Below are 12,466 nucleotides of genomic sequence, written 5' to 3' on the forward strand. Positions count from 1 at the left end.
ATCGATGCAAACCTACCCAACCATCAGCTATAGCATGGAAAATAGCTAGAAATCCATACCTCACCCGTCCGATTTGGTGGCCGAATGACAGAGATTGAAGGGTAGGAAGTTCTGTCAAATCCGGCGACTTCCCTTCGATTTTTCCGGCAATTTCACGACGGCAGGGGCAGAGGTGGTCGGTGGCGGAAGTTTTGGTGATCGGAAGGTGACGGGAAGGAGGACAACGGGAGAGAGAGAGAGAGAGAGAGAGAGAGAGAGAGAGAGAGAGAGAGAGAGAGAAATTGAGGGAGAAGAGAGAGAGTGAGGGTTTAAAATCTGATTTTTCAAATTACAATTTTGCCCCTCGTGATATTTTAACCGTATTTTCTTCGTTAAAGCTCTGATTCGAGTCCACTTCGTGTCTATGAACTCATTTCGTCGTGCTACGCAACGGTGTCTGTAGAATTGTCAAATTCCTTTTCGGTCAAAAAGTCAACTTTTCGTTAATAAATTATTCCAAGGGCAAAATTGTCTTTCCTCATAATAAATTACTAATAAAATATGAATTTTAGGTTTGGGTCATTACACATTGCATCTATTTCGATTGTATTTGACTGGTCGTTAACATGGAACGGTGTTCGGTGGTATATTACTGAATTTTTAACTACAATTCAATGGCAACGAATGAAATATATATATTTTTTTGGTAACTTCTTGTCGACCACAAATTTAATGCAAACTATTTTGACCTTACTTCCATTGAAGGAACAAAAACAAGGAAACGCCCATACTGAAGGCAACAATGGTGGAACATAATGTGTAATTGACTAAGTGATCAATTCACAACTTTTTATTCGGTAATTATTTTGAGTTTTTTTTTTTTGGTCTAAAGTTATTTTTAGTATCATTAACATGGCATTAACGTTTTAAATTTTAACTTTAAATAACATGAGTTTAATGTGTAGATATTCAATGGTAGAGATGCATTAATTAGATGGGGCTAATGCAAAAGGAAAATGGATAATATTGTAATTGTAATTAGAATGTCTGATTATGAAGGCGAGGGAAAGAGGAGACCTTGAGTACTTGCTTGTGAGAGGAGCGGTAACTATAAGTCTTGCAAGTCTAGTGAGACAACTAATGTAATGTTAGATGCAAATGGTGATACGAAAAAATATGCTAGGGACACTGGTACCAAGAAATGTGAATGTCCATTCTTGTTAAAAGGTGTCAATATTGGTGATGGAGATGATTGGAAGTTGGAGGTGATTTGCGAAGTACATAACCATGCTATTTCAGAGTATCTTCAAGGAAATTCATTTGTGGGGCGACTTTTTGAAGAGGAGAATGCCTTGTCGGTGGACATGTCTAAGAGTTTGGTGAAACCCATAGATATTTTGGTCACCTTGAAGGATAGAGATGCAATAAATGTTTCAAATATGAAGACAATATACAATGCTAGGATCCGAAATAGAACCAAAGAATTTACTGGGAGAACACAGATGCAACAATTGCTTACTAAGTTGTCCGAACACAATTATATTGAGTGGCATAGGACATCTGGTGATATTGTAACTAACTTGTTTTAGACACACCTTGTTAATGTTGAGATTTTTCGTGCATTTCCACATTTACTTATCACGGATTGCACCTATAAGACTAATAGGTATCGTTTCCCACTATTGCAAATTGTGGGGGTGACATCTACTAATATGAGATTCTCTGTTGTGTATGTGTATATTAATGCCGAGAAGGAAGACAATTACACATGGGCTTTGACTGCATTGAGTAGTTTGTTGGATGATAATTGTCTTCCAAGTGTTATTGTCACCGATCGAGAGTTTGTACTCATGAATTCTATTACGTCTATATTTTTGAAAGCACGACATTTATTATATAGATGACATATTAACAATGAAGTGTTGGCAAACTACAAGAAGTTATTTGGGACCCTCAAACATTGGAAACAATTTAATGGGGATTGGAATACTTTGGTTGGTTCAGAAAAGAAGGAGGAATATTGACGTTGTTTGCGACAGATTAACTCTAAGTTTAGTGAATTTCAAAAAGGTCTTACATACATACATGACAATTGGTTAAATCTATTTAAAGATAGGTTTGTGGTTGCATGGACGGACACTTGTATGCATTGGATCGACGACCTCAAATAGGTAAGTATTTTAGTTCAGTTTTGATAGGTTAAATTTTAATTTATTTTGCTTTAGGAGAATTTATTATTATTATCAACAGAGAGGAAAGTGCACATGAAAATTTGAAGCGACAACTCTGCTTGAGTCAACTTAACTTTGAGAAATCATGGTAACTATTCACTCAGTGTTAGAGTTAGAGCACACAGAGATTAAGGCATCTTTTGAAAAGAGTCGACGTTTTATTCAACATAGGTTCAAGCATCCGGAGTTGAGCTAGTTAGTAGGTTTTGTTTCTATAAAGGCTTTAGTGTAATTGTGTGCGAGTCAAAAAGGTAAATTTAGTTTACTTATTTTATGTACATATATGGTCTACATAGTTAACATTGTAATTTATTTATAGAAAGGTTAGAGACAGATGGGGTCAATGCTTTATCATGTGGTTGTGTTATTCATCGAACCTACCAATTACCATGTGCACATGAAATTGCGGAGTATAGAGATCGTGGTGTACCAATCCCACTTAATGTCGTGCATTCACATTGGAGGAAATTAGATCTCATCAATGTAGGAAACAGTAGTCAGGGCACAACTTTTCCAGGAAAGTCACAATTACAAAGATTCAATATGTGGTATAAACAACAAGATGATGAAAAGAATAGACAAGTCCACATGACACTGGAGGAGCTAATGAACCCTAGTTCTACTGCGCTCACTGAACCAAAAGAGAAGTTGAAGACCAAAGGAAGACCGCGAAAATTCGACACTTCTACTCATCGTTTTCCATCTTCATTTGAGATTGCTAAGGCCTCCACTACTCCACCTAAAAATAAACCAAAGTAAAGCCTTGCTGCCTCACTAAAAATAAAACGAAGAAGAGTACCACTGTAGTAAAAAGGAAAAGAAACATGGTTGCTTCTAGTTCCATATTGTCTAATCCAAAAACATTTTAAGTATGTACTACAAATGTTGTATTTTACAATGTGTAATATTTTAGCTTTATAAGCCTCGCGAAAACCAATCAGCGTTCGATACATATATGCATATAGAGAAATTCTCTGAGGGTATTAGGAAATATATCACTCACACTAAAGTTCTTTCGGATGGTAACTGTGTATATAGAGCCATAACTATGACAATAGGATGTGGTCATAATGAATGGTATAGGGTACGCAACTACATGATATGTCTTCTGTTTTTAAGAAGTGTATTTGAGACACAAACGGTACAACGAGATTGAGCGAGCACTAAATTATTTTGGTGGGATCTCCACCATTCTTTTGTTGGATGACCATGCCTGATATGGGGCATATTATTGCCACATGTTATAATGTGGTTTTAATCCTTCAAAGCATGCGATAAGAACACCTAATAAGTTGCTCTAATCCAGACCTTTGAATGTACTTTTAAAACTCGTAAGTAAAGATGGATCAATGGGACCTACTCAAGATGGCTCAGTAGGCTCAGCATCTATCTCAACATTACTATCATGAGTAGCAGCTACATCTTTAACCTCTGTAGTATCCTCAAAGTGGTGTTTGGGACCTGCTCTATGTCTCCTCGTTGAGACTGTGGGACACTGTCTATCAGGTCGAGATGATGAAGCCTCAGTAGACCTATGCGAGTCCTCTTCATATATAAAAAAAACAATATTAAGTACAAACTCAGTAATGAATTCGGTAAATGATCACTAAAACAAGAAACGAATTCACTGAAATAAGAAACGAATTCAGTAGCCTAATTTGTTGAACAACCACTAAAAAACTGAAACAGATTAGGCGGCTACCGCTAAAGAAAGGAAATACTTTCGGTAGACAACCACTGAAAAAAGGAAACAAAATTCGACGGACTACCACTGAAACAAGGTAATGATTCGGTGGTAACCCATTGAAAGTAACATCTATTTTCATAAAAACCATGTTTAAATTCGGTGGACTACCACTGAAACAATGCAACGATTTCAGTGGTAACCGACCAAAAGTAACATCTATTTTCGTAAAACTAAGTTCGAACCATACATCCACAAAGTTGAAATCAAAATTGAAATCAAACCTTGGCTTTTCAAAATTGAAATCAAACCTTGACTTAATCAACACTCAGAAACATAAATATTGAAATCAAAATTGAAATCAAACCTTGGCTTTTCGGAGGATTTTGAGGTAAGATGGCTTTGTGAAAAATGGAGAGATCAGTCGGCTGCGATGGCTCTGTTTCAAATGGGATAGGGTGTGTGATTGGGGTTGGGGTTTTCAATGGAGTCTGTTGCAAATCGGATAGGGTGTGCGATGGGGTGTGCCTGCCAGAGGAGGGAGTTTTCGATGGGGTGGGGTTTGATATGGGATGGGGTGCGTCTGCCAGAGGAGGGAGTTTTCGATGGGGTGGGGTTTGATATGGAATGGGGTGCGTCTGCAAGAGGAAGGAGTTTTCAATGGAGTGGGGTTTCATATGGGATGGGATTTACACAGGTAAGTTAAGGAATGGGGTTCATGAGGGCAATTTTGGAAGACAAAATGGGTGTAGTGAGTAATTCTAAATTTTACTAAAATTCAGTGGGGTGTAAAGAGAATGTGGGGTTCAAAGAGCAAATTTTGGGGTGCCCATAAAATCACTATTTAGAATATGAAGCTTCAACCTAAAAGCAAGCATAAAGTAAGAGGCTTGTGGTTCAAGTGGTTAAGAGCATTTACACTTGCATCCTAGGTCCTAAGTTCGATTCCCCCTGCTCCAATATCGCTTTGTATAAATTTAAAAAAGAAAAAAAAGTACAAAAGACAGAGAGCTTATATCATATTATAGGGTATAATTTAAACCAATATGTCCTATTAATTGTTCAAAACATCACTATATATGAAAATTAAATTCACTCATATGCCCTGGAGTTTTTTTACTGATAAACTGATGAACTGATGGATCGACCAAATTGGACCGAACAATATGGAAAAACTTAGTAATTATTTCAAAAGTGGAGGTGCATGTGCCAAACTCTTGACCTCCTCATGAACTTGAAACCATCATACCATCAAATCGCCAATGCTTCTGTGATAAAGTTGTATAATAAATATATTTAATAGTATACTGGTCGGAATTAAAAACACTTCAAAACTTAAAACCCTAACATATGAGTTATGTTATATGATTGACTTCTTAAAACTTAAAACTTAAAAACACTTCACTGCAGCACTGTCAACTCTAGTTTGTCTTTCATTCTTTGAGTTTCTTCTTCTCTCCCCCTCTCTCCTCCTCTCCCTTCAAGTTTCACATTGACTTCTTCTTCTCGCTTCCTCTTCTGTTTTGATGGTGGTTCAATCTAGTCAACTTAGTCACCAAAGCTACAACCCTTTTCTTTCTCTTCAGAATTCACAAGTTGACATTGGCTCTTCAAAACATTTAATTTTGCTTTAAAAGAACAAAACCTATATTAAAAATGCTAAAAACCTACATTTTTTCTTTTCAGATAATAAATATAGACCTTCTTCACATGTTTTTCGTATTTTTCAATTTTATTTCCATAACACTGTATTAATTGAATTGAAGAGTCTGGGGGGCACAAATTATTCAAGTAGCAAACAAACATTTTCAAATTTCCACATATGTCAACAAATTTTAATTTAACATTCATTACATTAAAAGAAAAATGAATAAATCAAATAAATAAAACTGAGAGCTCATTTGGGAGTGATTCTAGTCCTCCTAGAATCACTTATAGGACATACTTCTCAATATAATCACTTGATTTGAAGCCATTTTGGAGGAAGTACCTCTAATGTGTTTCTCTATAAAATCACTTCAAACCACTTGACTCGTTTGGGAATGCTTCTCTATAAAGTACTTTTGCTCATAAGTGCTTCTCACAAAAGCGCTTTTATTATAAATATGTTGAAATTTTTATAAGAAATCTAAATGCTTCCTGGAAAAGCACTGAGGAGTGCTTTTTGAAGAAGCACATAGCAGGTGCTTATCTATAAAACATTTCCACGACCTAGAAGCACTTTTAACATTTTCTGTCAAACGCTGTCAAAAGCGCTTTTAGTTATCAAAAGCACTCACAAGTACATAGATAACTAAATTCTCTATAAAAGTGATTATTGACTTATCTAAAATCACTCCCAAATAAGCCTCGAGTCAGTACTTAGGAGCAGCAACAAGGAAAGAGAAAAAGAAACGAAAAATGCAATGGCTCTCGATGGTTAGTACCCACGTGCAGTAAAGACCAATGAAGAAGCAAAAGGGATAACAAACATCGGAAGCTAGGAACTTGCTACTTCCCCCAGAGGAGACGTCACCGAAATACCTTCGTCGCGCGAATTACACAAAGGGCCACAGACACTCACAATATCTCTCTCTATCTCTCTCTCTCCTTGGGCAGCTTCTTCACTCATGCAAATGAGCAATCTCTGCGCCAGTCCTCAATTTCCATTCAAATTTTAATGGCTGATTAAGGAAACTTAATTGTAATGGGATGGGAGCCCAGAAGAGCATCCATGCTGGCAAAGGTGGGATGCTCAGTTTACTTGACAATCCTTCATTTCACCCACAAAAGCCCATAGTGCCTATAAACCCATAAAGTATTTAACTTTTATGCTGATTAATTTGTGTGATTTTTCTTTTTCTTGTGTGATTAATGGGTTGGTTCTGTATTTTTGTGTCATTGTTGTTATTGATGATGCATGATGTGATCTCTTCTTTTCTTTGTAACAGCCAAGATTGATGTTAATGTCGATTTCACTCACAAGCTTTGTGCTTCATTGATGCTTCCTCCTTTGAGGTTCTTTTTATTTCAATCTCAGGACATTTTTTTTATTTATTTATAAATTTACCCAAGAAGTTTCCCATAGTGATTGATTCCTCTCTTTATTACAGTAATGGCAGTGGCAGTCCTCTCTCTCTGATAATTGGGAGGTGAGAGTTTGTTTTATTTAATAATTTTAGCACTTGAAGTTTAGGTTCTTGGTGTTTAAGGTTCTGGGTTTTCCCCTTATTTTGATTTGTTTTATAGACATATTCTAGTTTATGGGAAATGCAATTTGGGTAAAGAAAGGACGTACCATTATGAAACTTAGTATTGTTTTCCAATTTTTCTTATGCTCTGATCGTTTTCCACTACTTGAATAAACTGTTCTGCTTTTATTATGGCAGTCTTTGCATCAAACATCCAAACTTATTTGGTGGAAGTGAGAAGCTTGATGTGTCATGGGATAAGGGCCTGTATGATTCTAATGTTTTAATGGCTTATAGAAGACCAAGACCTGAATGGCTAGCTCAACAGTCTTTTGTAGTCCAGGTTTTTTATTTATCCTTTGTGTTGCTATTATTTAATTTGGAGATGTGAAAAATTATTAAAGAGTGTAATGGTAGTCTATTTTGCAAACCAATTTCTCTATAAACCTAACCCAGTTATTAACTTGACGTAATTTTTTTATTTTTGTATAGTTCTAGTAGAAATTCATGGTATTGGTATCTTAATATATAACTTTTTACATCCAGCATTCTATTTCACCCGAGATAGGGGTTCATGGCATTCCCATGGACAATTTCTCACGTTCAGGTAGTGGAGGTGTAAATTTGTCTCGATTATCAGTGGGCATGGATTTGAATGAGCCTGCAAGTTCCAAATGGAGTAGCACAACTAGCATAAAGTTTGAGGTACCTTATTACTTTTTCCACTGTGAGCATCCTTTGGTATTTATTTTCTTCTACAATTTCTTCCCCGTCTAATTATGTGGATTTTAATTTAATATGTGCTATGCAGCATGTCCGGCCACTGAATGATAATGGCCAGTCTATGAGCCGAGATCTAGATGGATTTCCTGTCACATGCAGGTAATCTATGTTTTGGCACTTTATATTATGAACAGTTTGCTAGACTAATGTTTTAAATCATAAGATGATTATTATGCAGTGGAAGTCCCCATGATAGCATGGTAATTCTAAAGCAAGAATCTCGGTATGCAAAGGCAAATGATCACAGTTTTTTTCATGTAAGATTTCTTCAAATCGTGATAGATATAATGTGAGGTCTTAAATGTATACTTGATAAGTGAGCGATGAATGTGAAGCTAACAGGGAGTTTGTCTCGAATACAGTTCAGTCTGCAGATAGAACAAGGGATACCAGTCCTATCTAAGTGGCTAATCTTCAACAAGTTTAAGTTTGTTGCATCAAAGGGAGTCAAACTTGGACCGGCATTTCTCTTGATGAGGTGAGCTAGTTCCCTGATCTTTTGTACAGAGTTGATTGAGCAAGGGAACATAGTGTTAATAGGAAGCACAGCCTCCATTGGAAAGGGGGAAGCAAGTGTCCATGGAGCATTTGACATAACTCTAAAGTAGTCTAACCCAATATCAAGTGTTAAAAGAATTTTGTAAAAGAGTTTATATGATTTCAAATTTTTGCAAGGTTTCAAAACTAGGAACTAATCTTTTTTTCTTTGTTTTAATGATTAAAAAAAAAAACTAGAAATCAATCCTTCAAGAAGGAAAAAAGAAGAAGCAAACAATTAAGGTTACCTTATACAATATGAACCGTAAAGCATATAACAGGGTTGGAATTAATTTTGACAAACAATTATTTTTGCTGAACTTTAAGAATGGCCTAACCTGCTTCAGAAACTTCTTAAGTTTCAGTTTGTGAGTCAGATTCACAATCCGGCGTATCTATGTGCTTTGTATAACTTATGGATAAATAACCCTGCCTCTATCTGTGTTACTCATACATTTTTCTCGGACAGAATGACAGGTGGTTCCATTGTAGGGGACATGGCTCCTTACCAAGCATTTGCAATTGGAGGTCTTGGCAGTGTGCGAGGGTATGGTGAGGGTGCAGTGGGGTCTGGTAGATCGTGCTTAGTTGCAAATAGCGAATTGACATTGCCTTTTGTATGTAATTCCTTCACTCTTTATATGTTTCTAAGAATCTATTACATTTGTTGCATTATTTTATTAGCCTGGGAAGTCATTCTGGAATCAGTTGAGTTGTCTTCCATTATCATTTATCAACAAATACTAATTGTTCTAAACCAATAATTTTTTCTTTTTGATAATTCCTTATGGCTGAAACAAGACACTTTACAACCATCAAGTTGTAGCTCTTCATATAGATTTAGATTTATCACACGCCTTACTAGTATCTGGTGACAAATCTATCTGTTTCCTCAATTCTTTTGCAATAAATTGCTTATGAATTCTTGCAGAACTTTTTTTTTTTTTGTTCTTTTTTTTTTTTTTTGTCTAATAAAAATGGGTCACCTATTTCTTACGTTTTTTTCTTTTGTAAATTTTCCTACTTTATATCTGAGATGAACTAGCACAAGCATTACCTACAATGTTGCTTATTGTATTTAGAACAAGATGCTGGAAGGTGCTGTTTTCTTGGACTGTGGAACTGATTTGGGGTCTGCTCATCATGTACCTGGTGAGTTCAACTTTTACTTGGTTATATTTGAACTCTTTAACTTGGTTGTAGCCTGTAGGCTCAGAAATTTAATTAAGTCCACTTTTTCAGTGTTTCAATAAGGAAAAGGAAATATAATGTAGGCTGTGATATTTATATCTTTGATGTCCTCTTCCGTGACTAAGAAATAAAGTTGCTGATCTTGGGGCCTGGTATAAATACCTCATCACAATTGTAACATAGGCCTTTTCCCTTCGGGCCTTCATTTCGGAATAAGATCGATTATTGGGAGGTAAGGTGGTTACAGTACACCTAAAGCTACTGATTTTGCACATACCCCTGTTGCTGTCACCTTGGGGTTGGAAATAGTGCTGTTATTTGTGGAAACTTTGGGCAAAGAACTTAGGCTGGAATAGGTCTTGGGAAAGAACTGATGAGAAGATCCTTTAGCCTTAGCTTCATTTTACTACTGATTACAAGACACTCTACTAAATGAATGGTCACTGACAATGTTGGGGGGGAAGAAATCTGCATCATACTCCAGATTTCTTCCTTAAACCCTTTTTTTCAGGACCACCATAAGTACGTTAAGTTCTTTGAATCTCTCCTGGTATATTTAGTGACAGAACTCAGTTGTTGTAGGTTATTGAATTCTCCAAGTTTTCAGAAGTCCCCTATGAAAATCCCAGGCACAAATTTTTACAAACTCTTGCAGGTTATATTTCGTTTTCCTTCTTAGTAATCTAGGAATCAGTTGTCAGGTCAGCCTTACCTTCCAAGAATATGGATGTGCATAAAACTTTATGATCAACCCCCATTAGATTCAACTGAAAGAACTTCCTGCACTTCCTTACCCTGCTCCTCAGGTGATTTCGATCTAATGTTGGAATATCCACCTTTGGCATTGCCTAAATATTTTTTTTTGACTCCAAGAATACTTCCTATCTTGTTCATTTCTCATATTTTCCAGTTGACTATCCTCCTATCGGTTACGCTCTTGATCAGAGTTCTCTACCCCTGACTGGGTTTCCTAACCTTTTTTATTCATCATCCCGGCTAGCCCTGCCATTGGAGCACTTTTTTGCTACTTATTTATCCAATACCTCTCTCTACTTGACCCGTAGTCCTGTCCTGTTGATGATCTAAGTCTATTTCTCTTTAAGGATTCAATTTCTTGTGCCAAATCTGCCAGTTTTTCCCTTTAGCATTCAGGACATGCCTGCTCTAGTTCTAATTTCTAGTGACCTTGCAACAATAGAGCTGTTTCAGAACTCAAGCACTGCAACAAAAACATTGAAAGCCAAGATTGAGTAAAGAACAAATTTTCTGTAGCGAATTTTTTGTTGCAATTAGGTTTGCATGTTCCAGTCATTCCAATTTAACCCTGAAGTTTTCACATTTTGTAATGTCCACTTGTTTTCTTTTTTTTTTGGTAAAGGCCAGCTGGTAACAAATAGCTCTTTTTTTCTCTGTCCATGTGGCCATGTTGGCTTAAAATGGGGGCCATGTTGCCATGTAGACAAATCTAACAGAGGGTTAACTTGCAACGATGTGAAAATGTCAGGTTCTCTTTAATTGATTGGCACGTCAAACAGTACTCCACACTTTGAGCTTTCTCTTTCTTTATTTTAGCCTGCCCTCAAATCGCTTGTAAATCACAATACATTTAAGTACTTTAGCCTGCCATAGCACTTCACCCAGCATACCAAAGTCGGGTGTCTTTCATATGGTAACTTCTTTTACTGATTGGAAATACTTATGTATCACTTTTTAGCCCCAACAATTGAGTAACCCACACAACCTGCAAATTGATACAATTGTACGCCAAACCTCGTACAAGATTCATGTGCAAACTTACTACTTCTTGGGGTGATTATCTTGCTCCTGCTATTTCTTGACCATACTTAACCTTCTGTTTGTTATACGTGTCAAAATTTTCTTTTTCTATTGTAATTGTGGTTCAGATTTCTTAATGTTGTTTCTTTGCATGGTTATCTTGTCAATTCAATTTCGGAGTTTCAGGAAACCCAGCCTTGAGGCAAGGTAAACCAGGATCTGGAGTTGGACTTGGATATGGCCTTCGTCTCAAATCACAGTTTGGCCATTTTGTGGTTGATTACGCTTTAAATGCCTGTCAACAAAAAACAGTCTATTTTGGCATCAGCAACCTGGCTTCATGAATGCTCCGTGGCCCAAGTAGTTGCAGATTTCACACTTCTTCCGTCTCCATGTCCTATTTTCCAGCCAGAGCACGGAGGCAGTATATACCAAATGCCATTCATTACTGATCAAGTGTTGGTTTCTGCAGAATGTTAGCTGCAGCTATCCAAGTTGTTCACCTCCCCAATTTGGGAATGAGATTGAAACTTCAAGAGCATTGGAAATAATTATTGTCTTATTTCCTATTTTTCATTCAAATGATGAAATTAATTGTTAGAAATTTTTACAGGATAGCTTCTGATTTTCTTTAAAACATATACCAGATTTGGGTTGGGAAAAGGAATTGTTTTGTACAAATATGCCTCTCAATTATAGAAGATGGTTTAAATGGAATTAATTTTACTTGTGATCTCTTGCTGTTAGAATTTGTACGGAAGGATTTCATCTGATAGAGAGGTGATGAATGAACTCTTGATTTTACATTTTTCACCCTCTCTACTTGTGGACCAGTTCAGCTGAGTTTTCAAAAGAGATTTTTGTAAAAATATCATCTAAACTTATACCTCAGTTTCAATTTGTCACCTCAAAGAAAAATTTAAGAGAAATGTCACCTTAATTTTTCAAAATTCAAAATTCCCCAACACCTCCGGCCGTCTCCAAAACACATTGTACATGACCCCCCCTCTCTCCCCACAAAATTTGTGTGTGGAGCGTAGGTGTTCTATAGTGGAGAGCGAAGGAAGAAGGGTGAGAGGGAAGGGGGAAGGGGCAAGGTTGGGGGGCACAGGGGA

The 12,466-nt window shown here is 36.6% G+C and overlaps 1 protein-coding gene across 2 annotated transcripts; it reads left to right on the forward strand.

Annotated features, from left to right (window-relative positions):
• Positions 1-6,354: 6,354 nt before the first annotated feature.
• Positions 6,355-12,084, forward strand: LOC117633271 (outer envelope protein 39, chloroplastic). 2 transcript variants are annotated; one of them, XM_034367000.1, is made up of 11 exons: positions 6,355-6,619; positions 6,825-6,891; positions 6,987-7,025; positions 7,263-7,407; positions 7,611-7,769; positions 7,876-7,946; positions 8,026-8,104; positions 8,210-8,325; positions 8,854-9,001; positions 9,467-9,536; positions 11,538-12,084. In XM_034367000.1, exons 1-11 carry the CDS (start codon positions 6,586-6,588, stop codon positions 11,693-11,695), a joined length of 1,086 nt encoding a protein of 361 aa, XP_034222891.1. In that variant the 5' UTR covers positions 6,355-6,585; the 3' UTR covers positions 11,696-12,084. The 2 variants fall into 2 exon arrangements, with proteins under 2 accessions (XP_034222891.1, XP_034222892.1); XM_034367001.1 differs by having other exon boundaries at positions 6,617-6,691.
• Positions 12,085-12,466: the final 382 nt, after the last annotated feature.

This window comes from Prunus dulcis, chromosome 6 (assembly GCF_902201215.1).
Source record: "Prunus dulcis chromosome 6, ALMONDv2, whole genome shotgun sequence".
NCBI classification, from domain to species: domain Eukaryota; kingdom Viridiplantae; phylum Streptophyta; class Magnoliopsida; order Rosales; family Rosaceae; genus Prunus; species Prunus dulcis.

Coding starts and splice junctions, on each gene's coding strand:
- LOC117633271 (XM_034367000.1), top strand. CDS start 6,586: ATGGGAGCCCAGAAGAGCATCCATGCTGGCAAAG. Junction 7,408..7,610: donor AACAGTCTTTTGTAGTCCAG/GTTTTTTATTTA, acceptor TTTTACATCCAG/CATTCTATTTCACCCGAGAT. Junction 9,537..11,537: donor GTCTGCTCATCATGTACCTG/GTGAGTTCAACT, acceptor TCGGAGTTTCAG/GAAACCCAGCCTTGAGGCAA.